The sequence below is a fragment of the Cydia splendana genome, chromosome 19, assembly GCF_910591565.1.
Source record: "Cydia splendana chromosome 19, ilCydSple1.2, whole genome shotgun sequence".
Lineage (NCBI taxonomy): Eukaryota > Metazoa > Arthropoda > Insecta > Lepidoptera > Tortricidae > Cydia > Cydia splendana.
This window is the reverse complement of record NC_085978.1, coordinates 10548698-10564124: the sequence shown is the minus strand read 5'-3', so window position 1 is coordinate 10564124 and position 15427 is coordinate 10548698. Positions and strand designations below refer to the sequence as shown.

General features: G+C 37.5%; 1 protein-coding gene across 1 annotated transcript; it reads right to left on the bottom strand.

The window, feature by feature from the left end:
* Positions 1-1414: 1414 nt before the first annotated feature.
* Positions 1415-6720, bottom strand: LOC134800163 (uncharacterized). Its single transcript, XM_063772638.1, has 2 exons — positions 6541-6720; positions 1415-5659 (listed from the first exon to the last, which is right to left on the bottom strand). Exon 2 carries the CDS (start codon positions 5649-5651, stop codon positions 2067-2069), a length of 3585 nt encoding a protein of 1194 aa, XP_063628708.1. The 5' UTR covers positions 5652-5659; positions 6541-6720; the 3' UTR covers positions 1415-2066.
* Positions 6721-15427: the final 8707 nt, after the last annotated feature.

Genomic DNA, 15427 nt, shown 5'->3' with positions numbered 1-15427 from the left:
TCCATTGAAATATATCTGTGTTACTTTCACTCTTAAAAATAGATTCTACACAACTATTTTCCAAACCACGTTGATATATTTTTGTGTGCTTGTAGCACAGATGTTTTCGGGTCATTAATGGTTTAACTTCATTTGCTTATCCTGTATACTTACCGCCACTTGCACCATCCCACTATCCCGGGGTTAAGCGGTTAAACAGGCTAAGCTGCGGGTGGAAAGGAAACTTGCTAGCCCACCAGAGGTTACACACCGGAGAAAAGCCTTTCAAATGTAGTCATTGCGACTACAGTTGCGGGCGGAAAGGATACTTGCTAATACACCAGAGGATACACACTGGAGAAAAGCCTTACCAGTGTCAAAATATACTAGTAACCATGGTAACTCCATCTTTAACCGGTTAGTGGGATGGTGCAAGTGGCCCTTACTGGTACAATGTATGTTGATGGCATTAACTACAAGAACGAATTGTAAATTAATAACGCTTTGGGATAGACAATCTTTAAAATGAAAGTAAACTTAAGGATGTTTCTGGATTTGTGGATTTACGCAAAAAGTTTGTGGATATAGATTAAGAATCAATCAAGCAAATGAACTGAAAATAATTTAGTTGCTTATCCTGTATACTTACCGCCACTTGCACCATCCCACTATCCCGGGGTTAAGCGGTTAAACAGGCTAAGCTGCGGGTGGAAAGGAAACTTGCTAGCCCACCAGAGGTTACACACCGGAGAAAAGCCTTTCAAATGTAGTCATTGCGACTACAGTTGCGGGCGGAAAGGATACTTGCTAATACACCAGAGGATACACACTGGAGAAAAGCCTTACCAGTGTCAAAATATACTAGTAACCATGGTAACTCCATCTTTAACCGGTTAGTGGGATGGTGCAAGTGGCCCTTACTGGTACAATGTATGTTGATGGCATTAACTACAAGAACGAATTGTAAATTAATAACGCTTGGGATAGACAATCTTTAAAATGAAAGTAAACTTAGGATGTTTTTGGATTTGTGGATTTACGCAAAAAGTTTGTGGATATAGATTAAGAATCAATCAAGCAAATGAACTGAAAATAATTTAGTTAAAAAATTCAAACAGTATGATTTGTTAACCATTTTTTTTATCCTATGACTTGTTTTGCCACTCATTGAGGATACAGTTCATTGTCTTATCTTTAATTATCGACACTAGGTTAAGTGACCAGGCAATAAAAGTGTTTGCCAAATTTATTTTTTTATTAAGCAATATCCTTTACATATTTCCATTAAAATGTGTGAACATAGTCAAGTGTCTTCGCTAAAAGCATTAGGTATAAACAATGCAAGCTGGCGTGTCCACACTGAACGAGCGAACTCGTTTGAGCGCTCCCTGCAATTAGCTACAATGCGCACACAATAAATTAGCGGTTTCTATATAGCTATTATACTTATAATATACAATAAAGAGAACAAAAGTTTATTTGTAGACGACAACGTTTCATCGATTGTATTAGATGTGTCAAGTATAAGAGAATTGTGCTTTGATTTTACAGCAGAGGAGAGTCTTTTCGAAAGGGCTTATTTCTCTATGGAAATACAAAAATAAGCCCCTTTGAAAAGACACTCCTCGGCGAGCTGAACTGTAGACGGCGCAGTAGGACTCCGTACATTTTACGGTAACTCTGGTTGCCAAAAGTTGCCTTGTAAATCCAGTGACCACAAAACAGCGGTAGTCATCTATTTCAGCTGTAAAACAAGGGGCACGATTTCTTTTAGAATCATTATCTCGTATGTGTTAAATAAAAATGGACCCGGAAACGAAACAACACAAGTAACACAACCGGCATAAAGTAAATATTAAATAAATTTAATATAAAAACCCGCACTCTTAAGCTTCTATCGCGCCCGCATTGGGTTTACATCATCATCGTATCAATTTGCGCCACTGTTTAATTTAATACATTTTCTTGTTGGCTGACACACATCGAGCTATTCTTGGGCGTCGACTGCACGCAGTAAATGACTAAGGCGCCTTTAAGCATGCCGAAACAGAAACACAGGATGGCTCGCTCTGTGTGGACCCGCCTAGTCACAGATTCATATGCCTATAATTTCTATGTTTATGGTAAAAGTGCATTTTTACCTCCAAGGAGGGGTGAGATAGAATTGTTTTGTGAAATTCTAGTAATGGGTCCTCTTCGCAATTTCCATAGTATGATGGTAATATCCTTATAGAGACTAAATAAGACTGTGTCAGCTCTTGCGTTAGCATGTGTTTTAAAATTTTTAGTCGAATTTCTTGATCCGGAATGAGATCGTCAAAAACAACCCTTAATGCCTTAGTAAAGTATTCATCGATGCTAGGAAAGAATGTCTGTATGTCCTCTCTCAGTAAGTCGACACCTATTTTACCGTATTGTGGAGCTACTTCCTTGCAGATGGCGATCCAAAAGTCATCGTCTTCTTTGTAATTGCTGCGATCGACCTTCACTTCGTTATCGTGTACAACTTGTGCAAATGAAACTGTCAGTTTCCATTCTCTTAACATGAGATACGCGACGTTTTGATCTAGCTTTTGTTCAAGTTCTTTTTGAATATTAACAAACATGGCGACGGGTACTATCTTATCTTTCTCTACAAGAGGCCTTATCTTTAGGCGCAAGATGTTCAGTAGCTGTTTAAGATTAATTTTCACGATGTCATTTTTATCTTTTGTTGCCCATACAGTAACCGAATGTCTCAATAAAGGCAACAGTACTGTTTCATATCTCTGTCCTTGGATATCTAAACTTCCAGAACAACAAAGGAATGATGCCATCAAAGGCATCAAATCATTATGAACAAACCCATCTGTCTTATCTTTTGTATAGACAGCAGTAAAGTACTCTTGTAGAATCTCAGCTATGAACTCTGGTTCCATCGAGTCTATGAGATTTTCCATTTCGCATATTAAAGCATTAAGGATATGTTCGTATTTATTTTTGTCCAAGTCCGACTTTGGAAGCAAAGCTTTCGTAAACTTGTAGCTTCTCATCACAAAGGCAGGTCTAACACTAAGAGGTACTTTTCCGGCGTTTCCTAGGAGTTCGTATATGGTTTTGTCTTCCCCAAAAGTGAGCGCGTCAATGAAAACTGACAGGAGACTCCAAATATTTTCAATTTTGGATGGGTTTTTTTCTTTGCACAACATTTCGTAAGTGAGTTTAAATGTAACCGCTCGAATCGATAAGTTTTTAATGGTTTTCCAGTGGTTACTAAAAAGTTTTTGGAGATCTTCGCTTTGCATTTTTGCAAAAGCACATCGGATACCATGTTTCTGTAATGAGACGGGAGAGTCTAATAACTTTGGTATTAACTCGCTACAGCGGACAACGCATAAGTTGTAGAGAATTGCGTTTAGAGACGGAAGAGCGAATTGCAAATAATCTCTTTTAGCGTAAAGTAGAATATCGTCAGGATTCGGCTGAGGTCGAGCGAAATGCATATTTTTAGCAATGTGCTTCCTCAAACTCACCAGGACTTCGTCATTCTTTTCCCAGTTTATTTTTGCGTCTTCCGGTTGATATTCGTTGATAATAACGGACAGTTCCCGTTCCGGTAGTAGGAAACTCAAACCTCGCATTAAAGCTTTATGTCCAAGAGGTTGAGTAAGCCTCTCTCGATATGATTGGGACCATTCAGAGGCAATTGAATCAGCCCAGTATATCCTTAGCTTTGTGAGAAGTTGCCGTAAAGAAACTGCATCGTTACAACGCATGCTTGCTACCACATGTTCGTACCGGGAGAGTAAACTTGGGTCGTGTTTCAACGCATTGACACATACTCGGTCAGACTCGCACAAAAGAATCGATTCTTCAAACATGTATTTTCTCCACCTTTTGTTGATGTCGTATATCCATGATAGTTTGGCCTCTATGGCGTTATCTCGTTTAACTTTGATTAGTTCGTTAATTTTCTTCAACACAAATGCTGCTAGATTTTTTTGCCAGTCATTTAATAATTTGAGCATTAGTTCAATCAATTCGACATTTTCATCGAAAGAGGCATGATCATCAAAATTTCGTTTTTCAATTTTTTTCAATAGATACTTGTACAAGAATTCAAATAATAGTGTTTGTTCTTGTACGGTCATTTTTGTCTGGTATTCTTTAAAAGTGTAAAATTCAAAATTTTTACTTATTTTTTCAGGCACGTCCTTTTTGTTTATCACTTCATGAACAATTATAGCTTTGAGCATGATTTGATCATCAAAGTCTTCGTCTTCCGACTCTTTAATGTTAATGGCATTAAAGATGTTCATTAAAAGACCCCAACACTTCGAGTCATAACTGAGAATGTTGGTGGGTCGGTGAAGTAAGTTTTGAACGAATTCAACTTTGTTATCTTTGGAATCTTTTAGATGATTATCATTATAATATTGCAATAAGGTTTCCAAATTTCTCAAGTCGTGATCAACGACTCGAGTTAGCCGGCGGAACATGTGGTTCTTATCATAATCGTCAGTAGTGTTTTTTATCTTTTCTTTAAACTCTGTTAAAACTACGTCGAATGGCAAACACTTGTACCAGTTCAACAAGTCACTAGTGTCACTGCAGCCACTGCTATTGACGTATGTGTATAATCGTATCATTCCAGCATTCTCATCTTTGGGTTCAGCCACATCCACGTCGTCATTACTGAACGTACTATTTAAAATATCAATTTCCTGCCTATTACATTTGTTTATAAATATATCTCTAATGAAATTTATACGTTCTTCTTGTGGCATTCTTTTAAGGAAATATTGCACCTTGCCAAAATCAATCCAAGTATTATTAGGTTCTTGGATATTTGCTTGTGATAGCAAAAACTCTCTAACTTTATTCTCGTCCAAGAATTTGACAAATGTTGGAATATGAATATGGTTAGCATAATGACAGAAGTTTTGATGAATTCGTTCAGGACATGTTTTCATTAAGAGTTTAGTAAACTTTGCATTAAATACAGGCAATTCTCGTCTTTTGCTTTTTGCTTCAGTTTCTATCACATCGAGATAAAAATCTAAATGCGTGTTTAACAAAAACATTGTCGCCTGAAATCCTTTGCTAGTGCTGCCCCACTTCATTATACTTCTGACGTATACCTCTAATATATGATGTGATTTTTCGCAAAGGCGTTTCAGTAGATTTGGATCAATGTCATTAGAATATTTTTCGACTTTGATCTCCATAAATGCGACAGAGCAGTGTGGCAGCCACTTGAGGGCAGTTTTCAGATCGAAGGGTTCGTAGTAGTTGAAGAAATCTTCGACACGATTCTCGTCTCGTAAGTTGAGCCTTATATGCAACATCAATTTATTAGCCGCTTTCACCATCATGTTTGGGATGAGATGTGAATGTAAGTATTCCGGATTTATAATATGGGCGTAAGTGTTATCGGTAATAAGCCAAGAACTCCGTGTGAGTGCACGTGAGGCGTACAACATGTCATTGCCCTTGAGAATCTCCAGAATGTAATCTACATTCCTATTTGCGCTGGCTATATCGATCTTGACTAAGTTGTTTACATCATCCTTGTTAAAATCAATGTCTTCTAGGGCGTCCCTTGCCTGGTTTGCAGTAGATTCTTTGACTATTTTATTGTAGTTGCGATGTTTATGTCCTAATGTAGGCCCTTCTAACTTCACCGGAGCCATTTTACCACCTGAAAAAACCAACGAAAGATGATTACTGATTGGTGAAGGAAGTCAGTACCTACCTACAGAGGGCCTACCGCAATAAACGAAATTCGGAATTTCGTTATCTGCCTCTACCGTTCTCGCATACTCGTGCGACTCGTTTTAGGGAGAGGTACACGGGTTTCTATTAAAGGTACACAGAAGTTATAATATAATTATGTTTATACATATTTCGTCGAATCGCTGAGGTCCACCCGCCATCCTGACGCTCACGATAAAGAGGTTCAAAGTTATTATAAGTAGGTAATAATAAATATCGACATTTAAAATTCGAATTGTACCTAAAATGTTAAAAATATGCCTAAAATGTTTGCCTTTTTTCTCACTGTCTTAGTCTTATTTTTGTACTTAAAGGTAATTAAAATACCTACTTAAAGTAAGAAGATTATATCGGGCGTGACACTAAGTATGGCGATAATAGGATACCTAGGTACAAGTACTTATAATTCAGACTTGAGAAAGTTATAACGGTAAAAATGTTGTGTAAGAAAAGAAGTTAAAAATAATCATAAACTTACATTCAACAGCTGCATTCTAGCTATCATAAATTAGCATTTCGACCTACCAATTCCAGCCAGAAAAAACAAGTGAGTCATTTCGCAATTCTAATAATAGATATCGTCCGACCCAGGAATTGCACACGCGATATGCATCTAAATTTTTTACGCTTTGTCCTTGTTATTTCAGTGTATAACGCCCACTTTTGAACACTAACATTAACATAACACAAATATGAATCAAACAGGTAAAGACTTACAAGGTTTTATGTGGAAAATATATTTAAACTATTACTAAGAAAAACAGTCAATTTGGTTAATTAGGTACTATAATTTAATCTTGATCTTACCTTTTCTGTATCATATAGATACTCACATTAATCCTCTGAATTCAATGATACTCTTATTTTCGCACCTAACGTTGTGCAATTCACCGGGTGTTTGTTACTGTGCGTCACCTTCAACATGTATGTTTTTGTCAATATTTTCGCTATCTGTGGTACAAACTTGTGCTAGGTTCACACGGACGCGTTTTATGAAGTAAGGCCTCATCTCCACGGCTGTTATTGGTGTGGCAATGTTGTCTATTTCTAATCTAAATATGACTTATAAGACCTTATAACGTATAACTATTTACTAAACGTAAATGAAATGATACCGCATACCGCAGGGTAAACAATCGCAGGACTTATTACGAAGTCTAAAGATATTGTTGTGCCTGATGCAAAGTTAACTGCAATGTGTAGGTAAATAAAATAAAAAGCCTTTATTAATTATCTACATGGTACATAAAAAGTTTAAAAAAATGTTTTGATAAGTTAAAAAAATATATTATTATTTGGTAGAGACCCCTCTTCGGGTGAAGGCCTCCTCCAGATTCAGCCAGTTTTTCCTGTCCTTTGCCTTCTGTGACCAGTCTTGCCCGGCTGTAGCCACTATTTCGTCGAGCCATTTTCCCTCTATTCCTTGTCCCCGAAGGGCCCCGCCATAGGGTGGTTATTTTTGCCCACCTGTCTTTATGCATTCGTGCTGTATGGTCACACCATTTCCACTTTAATTTTTGCGCAAATGATAATGCGTCGATTACACCACTTATTTGCCTTATGTCTTTGCTCCTCTTTCTTTGGATTAATTTTATATTAAGTATGGATCTTTCCATGGCACGTTGGCAGCGTTGTATTTTATTCCGCGCTGTGTAGGTACAGTCACCGTCACATAGATAGCGACGGCCAGTGGCCAAATATTTCAGATTACATCCTTATTTCTATGGTAACCGTCACTACACCTATCTTTTTGATGCTGATGCTGACTGTACAGACCTACACCATTCTGATCGAATGTCCCTTGCGCAATGGGTACATTTTTCATTGATATAAAATAAGCACTGACATTGTAAGTATCCTAGATATCGTGACCGCAAGATTATATTTGTTTAGCAACATTGCCTTGTAAATCAATGCACTCTTGATTTTAGATTAACATTGAAACCAATATTACGAGCATAAAAATAAATCACAATCGAGAAGAAAGATCTTATCTTTATCTCAACAACAATGAACATTGTAAGTTTTGTTGATAGGTATTATTTATGATGACTCCTTTGTGCAAATAAAGTTGGCTTCTGGCGGCCGTAATCGAAATAATTGTGACGTTCCACGGCAAAAGGTACCTTATGGCGGCTGGCGCTTACGTCGCATAGCGCCGCAATAATATTGGAGCGGCGTTAATAATAGCGTAAGCGCCAACCGCCATAAGGTACCTTTACCTGTGGGACGTCATTTAGTATATTGGTATTTGGTATAGCCAGTGACGGTCTTAGCATTTTATTAGGTTACCGATCGAAGGAGAGGGTGCCCTTAGCAACACCTTTTGCTAGCGGTCAACTCTCAACAACTGGCACCTTTTCGTTGTACCCATTTACCAACGTATTATTAAAAGGGTGTAAACCCAATAAATTGTCGTTTTTTTTAAATAGACTGCTACTTCCTGCTATGGTATGCTATATAATATACTTACAGTTCAACAGCTTAAGTTAAATGAAAATCCGACATGTTTTCGTGATGTTTTTCCATCGTGCTAACTATAAGCTAGTTATGTTTCGGCTGGAGTCTGCCCTTCCAAATATCAAATACAAGACTGATTTTTTTTCGTGGCTTATTATGCCCGCGGTTAAAATATGTAACAGTTCAATATAACAAATTTAATACTTTTCCAGTGCTAACTACTGAGAAAAAAATCCATTCTGCAAATTTATTTCGTGTCGAAGTTCAACAGAATATGATAATATAACACCATTACTCGTGCCGTATTGCTACTACACCCAACGTTTTACAGTAAGCGAATCATTAGGCAATAATACCAGGTATTTAATAGAAAATCAACTTATAATTTCCATCAGTCACTTGTATTAGCATATCGACCGACAGATTTAATGTTGGGCTGACGTGATTAGATATATGTACTGATTATAGATAGGACAGGGTAAGTTAAGAGACATAAGTACCATGTGAAGCGGATTCTTAAATCTATTTACAGTTTTTATCTATAGTTCGTTTTTTTAGCATTAGAAATAAGGTAGGTAAACAATCTTGATGTGTCCGTTTATTGAAAAACACGTTTTATAAAATAAGTCACGGCAAATATGTAACAATTATGAATCTAATGCGATCATTTATATTATTATTCTGCTTTCATAAGTAATAGTTACTGATTTTTATAAAGCGTTTTTCATTTAAAATACATGTCAAGATCGCTTACCTTCTTTCTAATGCTAAAAAAAACGAACTATACGTGTAGCGCATAAAGATATTGCCAGCTGAGTATGATACAACGAACTAGTTTGGCTGTTTGGTGATAGTCTAATAAAACATGGTATTCCATTCCCAGAGTGACACGGGCCTACGTCACAACAACATGGCCGCTATATATAGCGCTATCGCATATTATCATATAGCGCTGTCGCATGATGACGTAGGCCCGTGTCAGTTAGGTGACCTAGAAAAGACGGGAATGGAGTACCAGGCGGAGTATATTATTATACCATGCGAGCAAGGCAATCTCAGTTCCGGTAACTATTTTAAAATTAAAAGTTTTTTAAAAAATGAAAATTTGTCTTCCTTTGGGGTAGGCGCGAAGCGGAGGAATCCACAGCCAAATGAAAAAAAGTCTGAATCGACTTTTACACAAAGCGAGAGATTCTATTGTGGCGTCGTGATCGTGAGCGTAGCGAGGTGTGTTTCTCTGTAGACTCGGCGACGTTGTTATGTAGGTAATACCTTTGAAGCTCTCGAACCTCAGTGCCAGCAGTTCCTGAGAAACGGATTAGACAGTGCATTATCATAAGCTCTCTCAATGCTCTAGTTGTATTCAGCTCGTTATAAGTATTGTACTGTAATCAACGAGGCTATAATAGTATGTTTTGTCATATCTATTGTTTCCCAGATTTCTTATTTTATGTATTAGTAAGATGATAACTCTAATGAGATAAGTGCTTAGGTGTACACTCACAAGGGAGTAGATTAGGTAGTTACCAACATTTTTTCCAAATCTAACTTTTGCCAGTCAGGTAATAAAAGTGCACTCTCCACTTGTAGTTATTTCTAGATTAGGTACGGATATTTTCCCAAAAAAACTACGCTTAGCGGTGGAACGCATGTATTATCTAGACGTGAAAATAAGCTATATTTTTTGTATTAAGTAATTTTAAATATTTAAATTGAACAAGATATTATACTCCTTTTAAATATTTTCTAAAATTTTAGACACGAGATTTATTGCTACAGTTATGGGTCCTATTGGTTGGTCTGCATTACACAACTTCACTAATAAATTCATCAATGTATGTAGACTAGTTTGACAAATGGATCAACTTCGAATGTTGACGCCCTTTGAGAATTAACTCTATTATTCGCTCTAGGCTATTACTATAAATGTAATATATTTCAATTCGATATAACAATTACGAGTGTAAAATTAAAAGCTTTAAATTACAAAGCAGGGCTCTATCTGAAAATATAGTTATTTCAGCAAACCCTTAACCAATAATAGAAGTAGGCTAACCTAACCTGTTATGTAAAATTATAAGTAAATAAAGTTGGATACACCTCAGAATAACACAGTAATATGACGTCTTTATATTTGAAATTTTAGCGTAAGTACCTCGTATTAGGTACCATAAAAAAGGATGTTCTTTACAAGTTGAAAGTTACTCTACGGAAGTACGGACGCGAACATAAATCTCATATAGTCACCTCGAAATTCAATTCAAATTCATCAGAGGTATTATACAAGTGCATTCGACTAATAATTCCTGCAAAGATCGAATAAATCGATTTCGTAACCATTCGAATTTAAGAAATATAAGATCGTATCGGTCTAGTCGAAATAATGCCTATTATTATAATGCAAATATATTGTTATTTATATAAATCCTATTTAGCTTTAGGCCTTCGATACCTATCAAAATAACACGAGGTTGAAAACAGAACAACTTCGGTACAATTCCTATAGTCAGATACCTATTTCATACCTAAATAAAATATGTAATTGAGTTCGTTCACGTTCTCAAACAAACGTACACCGTAGCCTGTGGACGCTTGCACCTCCAGAGGAATGACATGGGCTAACTCTTTGTTTTATCACTCATCTCATTCGCCGAATGACCTATAATTACGTGGTTTTTTTGATTTTTCATACTTAGATTTTATATGTGGGTGCCATATCGCGTCCGTAGGATTTAGAGGTAACTTTTCTGCCGACCCGAGGGTTAAGTTCTAAATGGAATAAACTACACAATATGCATTCCCTGATCTATTGACTTTAGGTAAACCGGGGCACTTGCCGTGGCTTGTGGGCTGAGTGCGTGTTACCCCACAATAAATTACTAAATAGCCCTTGTCCAGCAACAGCCTCCGAATACCCACTAGGCACTCGATTCATATCGCTTAACAAGCTTTGAACACATGCAAACCAGTATAAAATAAATGTGATCTAGTAGAATACATTGTATAATTTGTAAACCAAGGGCCACATTGCATATGTGCGTTGTTGGGCTTTATGAACGTCTGCATGATTAACCTGCTCTGCCTGACGTTTGGGATCACAAATAATGCGGGTCCCTCTTCTCCTAGCTCTCAGAAGCTTTGACAACTTTACTTAATACGAAATATCAGGGTGAAATTCGTTCGACACTGAAGCTATTTCACTTTAGCCCTATGGTCATCATCAGCAGCCATATCTAGTGTGACAGAGAGGCAGTTAACGGAATTCCGATATATTTCGGTAGGCCCTCAGGAAGCTATTTCGATCTACTCTTGGGTTTATAATTTATACATAGATTTATATGATGAACAGAGATTTGTTCCGGTTAGGGTTGGGTTGAGGCGATTACACGCTTTGCAATGGGAACACAGGGCCAGATATTGGGACAAGAACGCGGGCAGGGCGTGGCGCCTTTTATTACGAACGTGCTTCGATTTCAAATTGGAAATGTACCTAATAGGTCCTCTATTGTCTGCTATTCATACCTTCGCTTGCACGAATGCGTATTTTTTATCTAATTGTTTGGTAATTTAATTGACCGTTTTTTTGCTAATTGGTTTAAATGTTTTGGAATTTAGGTTGTACGGCCCGAATTTCGGTGACAATATTTACGTGATACGACAGTAAATAAAAAGAATACACCATAGTTACCTAAGTTTAGACTTACAACATTTTTTTAACGGATTAAATTTGGGCCTAAAAATAAATGACAAGCGATCTGTCGTTTATGCCAAATTATTACGAAATGATCATCTTGTGGTGTCAAATGGAAACAAAAGAAATAGGTATTAAGATTTACGTCAAGATTTGCGTTTTTAAGCTTGTAGTACTATGAGTAGGGTTACCCTTCTTAGGGTAAGGGTCTTTGGGGTTAAAGTAGCACTGATTTGACTGTGAGGGTCTTTGTCGTGGGAAATGCCCTTACCGGGTTTTGAACCCAGGACCAAACTCCACGGGCGGGGTCAATCTAGGTAAAACCTTATATTCAATTCGAGATATCGTGGTAGAGGCCGGTAAACATATACCAGCAATTTGTCCCACAAATCAACTGTTCACATTAATCGAGCATGAATAAAGATTTCCGGTGATTAATTATCGATTCGAGATTTAAATATCAATCGATGGAACCGTGTAGTTCCAGAAAACCGAGCTTATTTTATTGTCAAGCTTGTTCTATGATTTGTTGCTTAATGTTTGGTTCAGTAGCGCAGTTTAAAGGCCAAATGCAGCTAATAAACATTACAACCAACATGTGCTTGGTGGGGCGTCTACGCGGAGAGCCCGCGCGCATACTGTACCAAACAAGTGAAGTCAATCACGTTTTTTCACTCTTTATGACATTGACATAGAGCCATTTCTGATGAACTTAAGGGACTCTCTCCTAACGTCACCGATAATTGCATGCGATTTGCACTACATTGCGGCATTTGATCGATCAATTGAATTCGTTGCTCCTACTTAGCCAGCAATTAAGTATTTAAAATCGCTTGCCATATAATTGTATGCGATTTTGGATATATTCTCGACTACTGAGATGAAGTGAATTCAATCGATCGATCAAAAGCCGCAATGTACAATACAAACAGCAACACTCCTAACTGTAGGTACATCGGTGGACCTTATTACAAAAGGTATAAGGTCCACCGATGTACAGTTAAAAATGTGGGCGGTGAATCCTAAGCGATATTAATTAGTGAACTTATAGATTCCTCATTATTTGTCTGACCAAATTGTCCACATAAAGCATTGCGTCTATCGCTATAAAATTGATTGATTTGCTATTGAGTAATAGAAATAGTCATCAATATTATCTGTACCTTTCAGAGTCGGACCCAATTCTTGACCTTTGCTGCACCCGCGAGTAAAGGTCGGCAAAAATAACACGCTCTTTAACATTCCACGGCAGCGTGGGCTTGTCTTCCGAGATTAGGTTAATTTTAATGCCGCCAGAAAATTACACGTTTAAAGTATGTACAGTCAGCATTAAAAGTAGCGGATCAGACTACGCGTCAAGCCTTTGAGAGGGGAATACACTCTTTTCTTGAAGGTTTGGGGGTCGTATCGGTCCAAAAATACCGCGGGCGATAGTTGATTCCCCAGTTTAACTGTGTGCGAGGTAGGAAATTTCTGGATAAACGCACCGTTGGGGACTGCCAACCATCTAAGTCTTAGTCCAAGCGCCTAGACGGACACTGAATTAGTAGTAACCAACAGATTAGAATTGATTACTTAAGGCCGCACCTGCCGCCTTGTACTGGATGAAAGCGCCGCATTGCATAAGTCCGACAACCGACAAGTACGACAATGCTTTGTATTGTATTCTGTTTTGATAACAGATCGGGTACACTCAATAACAAACTAGTATTAACCGACTTGAATGAACGGAAGTTTTCAATTACTTAATGGTAATATGCTTTTTGTCGTGCATAAGTATAATTTTTACTGTCCTATTAACATCCTCTCAGTGAAAGCTGAATAATTGGGAAAACCTCGATATTTGGAATCAAGTGGTCGGTCCCGGTCCTTACGCACCAAAAAACATCTATACCTAATTGAAATTGTGGAACCTCGTTAAATGGACACGATATAGTACGAAACAATCCTACATAATTGAGTTCACTGTGGGATTAGGTCAATTTGTTATTTATTGTATGTGTATAGGTACATATGTATTTATTCACTACCTACTGTCCACCTGTCTGACTATCTGTGACAGACACATTTCTATCGATTAGGTACTCAGCAGTCAAAAATAATCCGCGTTGAGTTTTTTTCGAGAGAATTAAGTAGAATTGTAAACAATACTGATTCCTTCGCATTAGTCACATCTTTGTAACTAACGTGAATCGGTTTTCTTTACCTACACAAAGTAAACATGATCGAATCAAAATGGATGCTTATTACACAATGTGCTCACAAGTAGTACTTAACGTCCTTTTAATATCTTCCATAAACCCAGTTCCATTTAAATACCGAACCTTGAGCGGCATTCTGGCTCAAAATTATATTGATATTACTCTAAAAGTAACACTAACCTAGCCATATAATCGTAGTTACGCTCTCATATTAAAACGACTTTGTAAAATAACATTTTTTACATGAACATTCAGTTAGCATATATTTATTACAACACTATTAAACTAAATAAACTTCAAATAAAGAGCCTATAAATAAAAAACGTCCCCCAAGTATAGCATATTGGTATCTATATGTATCAGACATACATATTTAAATACCTATCTATATGTATGTCGTCAGCAAAACATATTCTGTAACTTATATCAACTGGCTTAAGGAGCCATTTGAGGGTAAATTTTGTTTACTTTGATTTAAATACCTAAAGATACAGACTATAATAGGTAATTTCTAATCCCAATAAGACCTAATAGTTTCCCCTCTGGGTTGCAAGCTCAGATGGCAGTCGCTTTCGTAAAAACTAGTGCCTACGTACGTCAATTCTTGGGATTAGTCAGTGGCGTAGCTAGGCGGCCTAGGCGTGGGCGAAGTGGGCCGTCGGCCCGTCGCCCACGGCCTCGCGCCCCAAGGGGGGCCCCTTCGGGCACCACGAAACAAAAGGGCCTCGCAGATGCGGCGTCGCCCACGGCTAGATTAGTTCACGCTACGCTACTGGGATTAGTTGTCAAGCGGACCGCAGCTCCCATGAGCCGTGTCAAAATGCGGGGATAACGCGAGGAAGAAGAAGAAGCGTTACTTCGATTGTATAGAAATACTTACATTTCGTTTTATTCATTGGCGCGAACGTGATTCATAGACAGTATTAGTTTCATATTCATAACAGATTTGAATAATCTGAATGTCGCTGGTGTCGGTGAGCGTACGCGGGTGGGCGCGGTCGGTACCTCCAGTGAGAATTACAAGTACCTACCTAATACTTACACTCGACAACTGTTTTAACACGTTAAGGAAAATAATAAATTTGCACATTGTAATAGCATTTAAAAAAGCTTTAAAACTAAATCTAATTCCAGAATTTATGAACTAATCCCAAGAATTGACATATGCATTTTTATGAATGCTACTGACATCTGACCTTTCAACCCAGATGGGAAACTAAAGACCTTAATTGGAATATTATAAGTCCGGTTTCCTCGCGATGTTTTCCTTCGCCGAAAAGCGACTGGTAAATATCAAATGATAATAAATTGTTTCTTTTATTTTGTAGCCTTTGAAGATTTT

Coding starts and splice junctions, on each gene's coding strand:
- LOC134800163 (XM_063772638.1), bottom strand. CDS start 5,651: ATGGCTCCGGTGAAGTTAGAAGGGCCTACATTAGGACATAAACATCGC.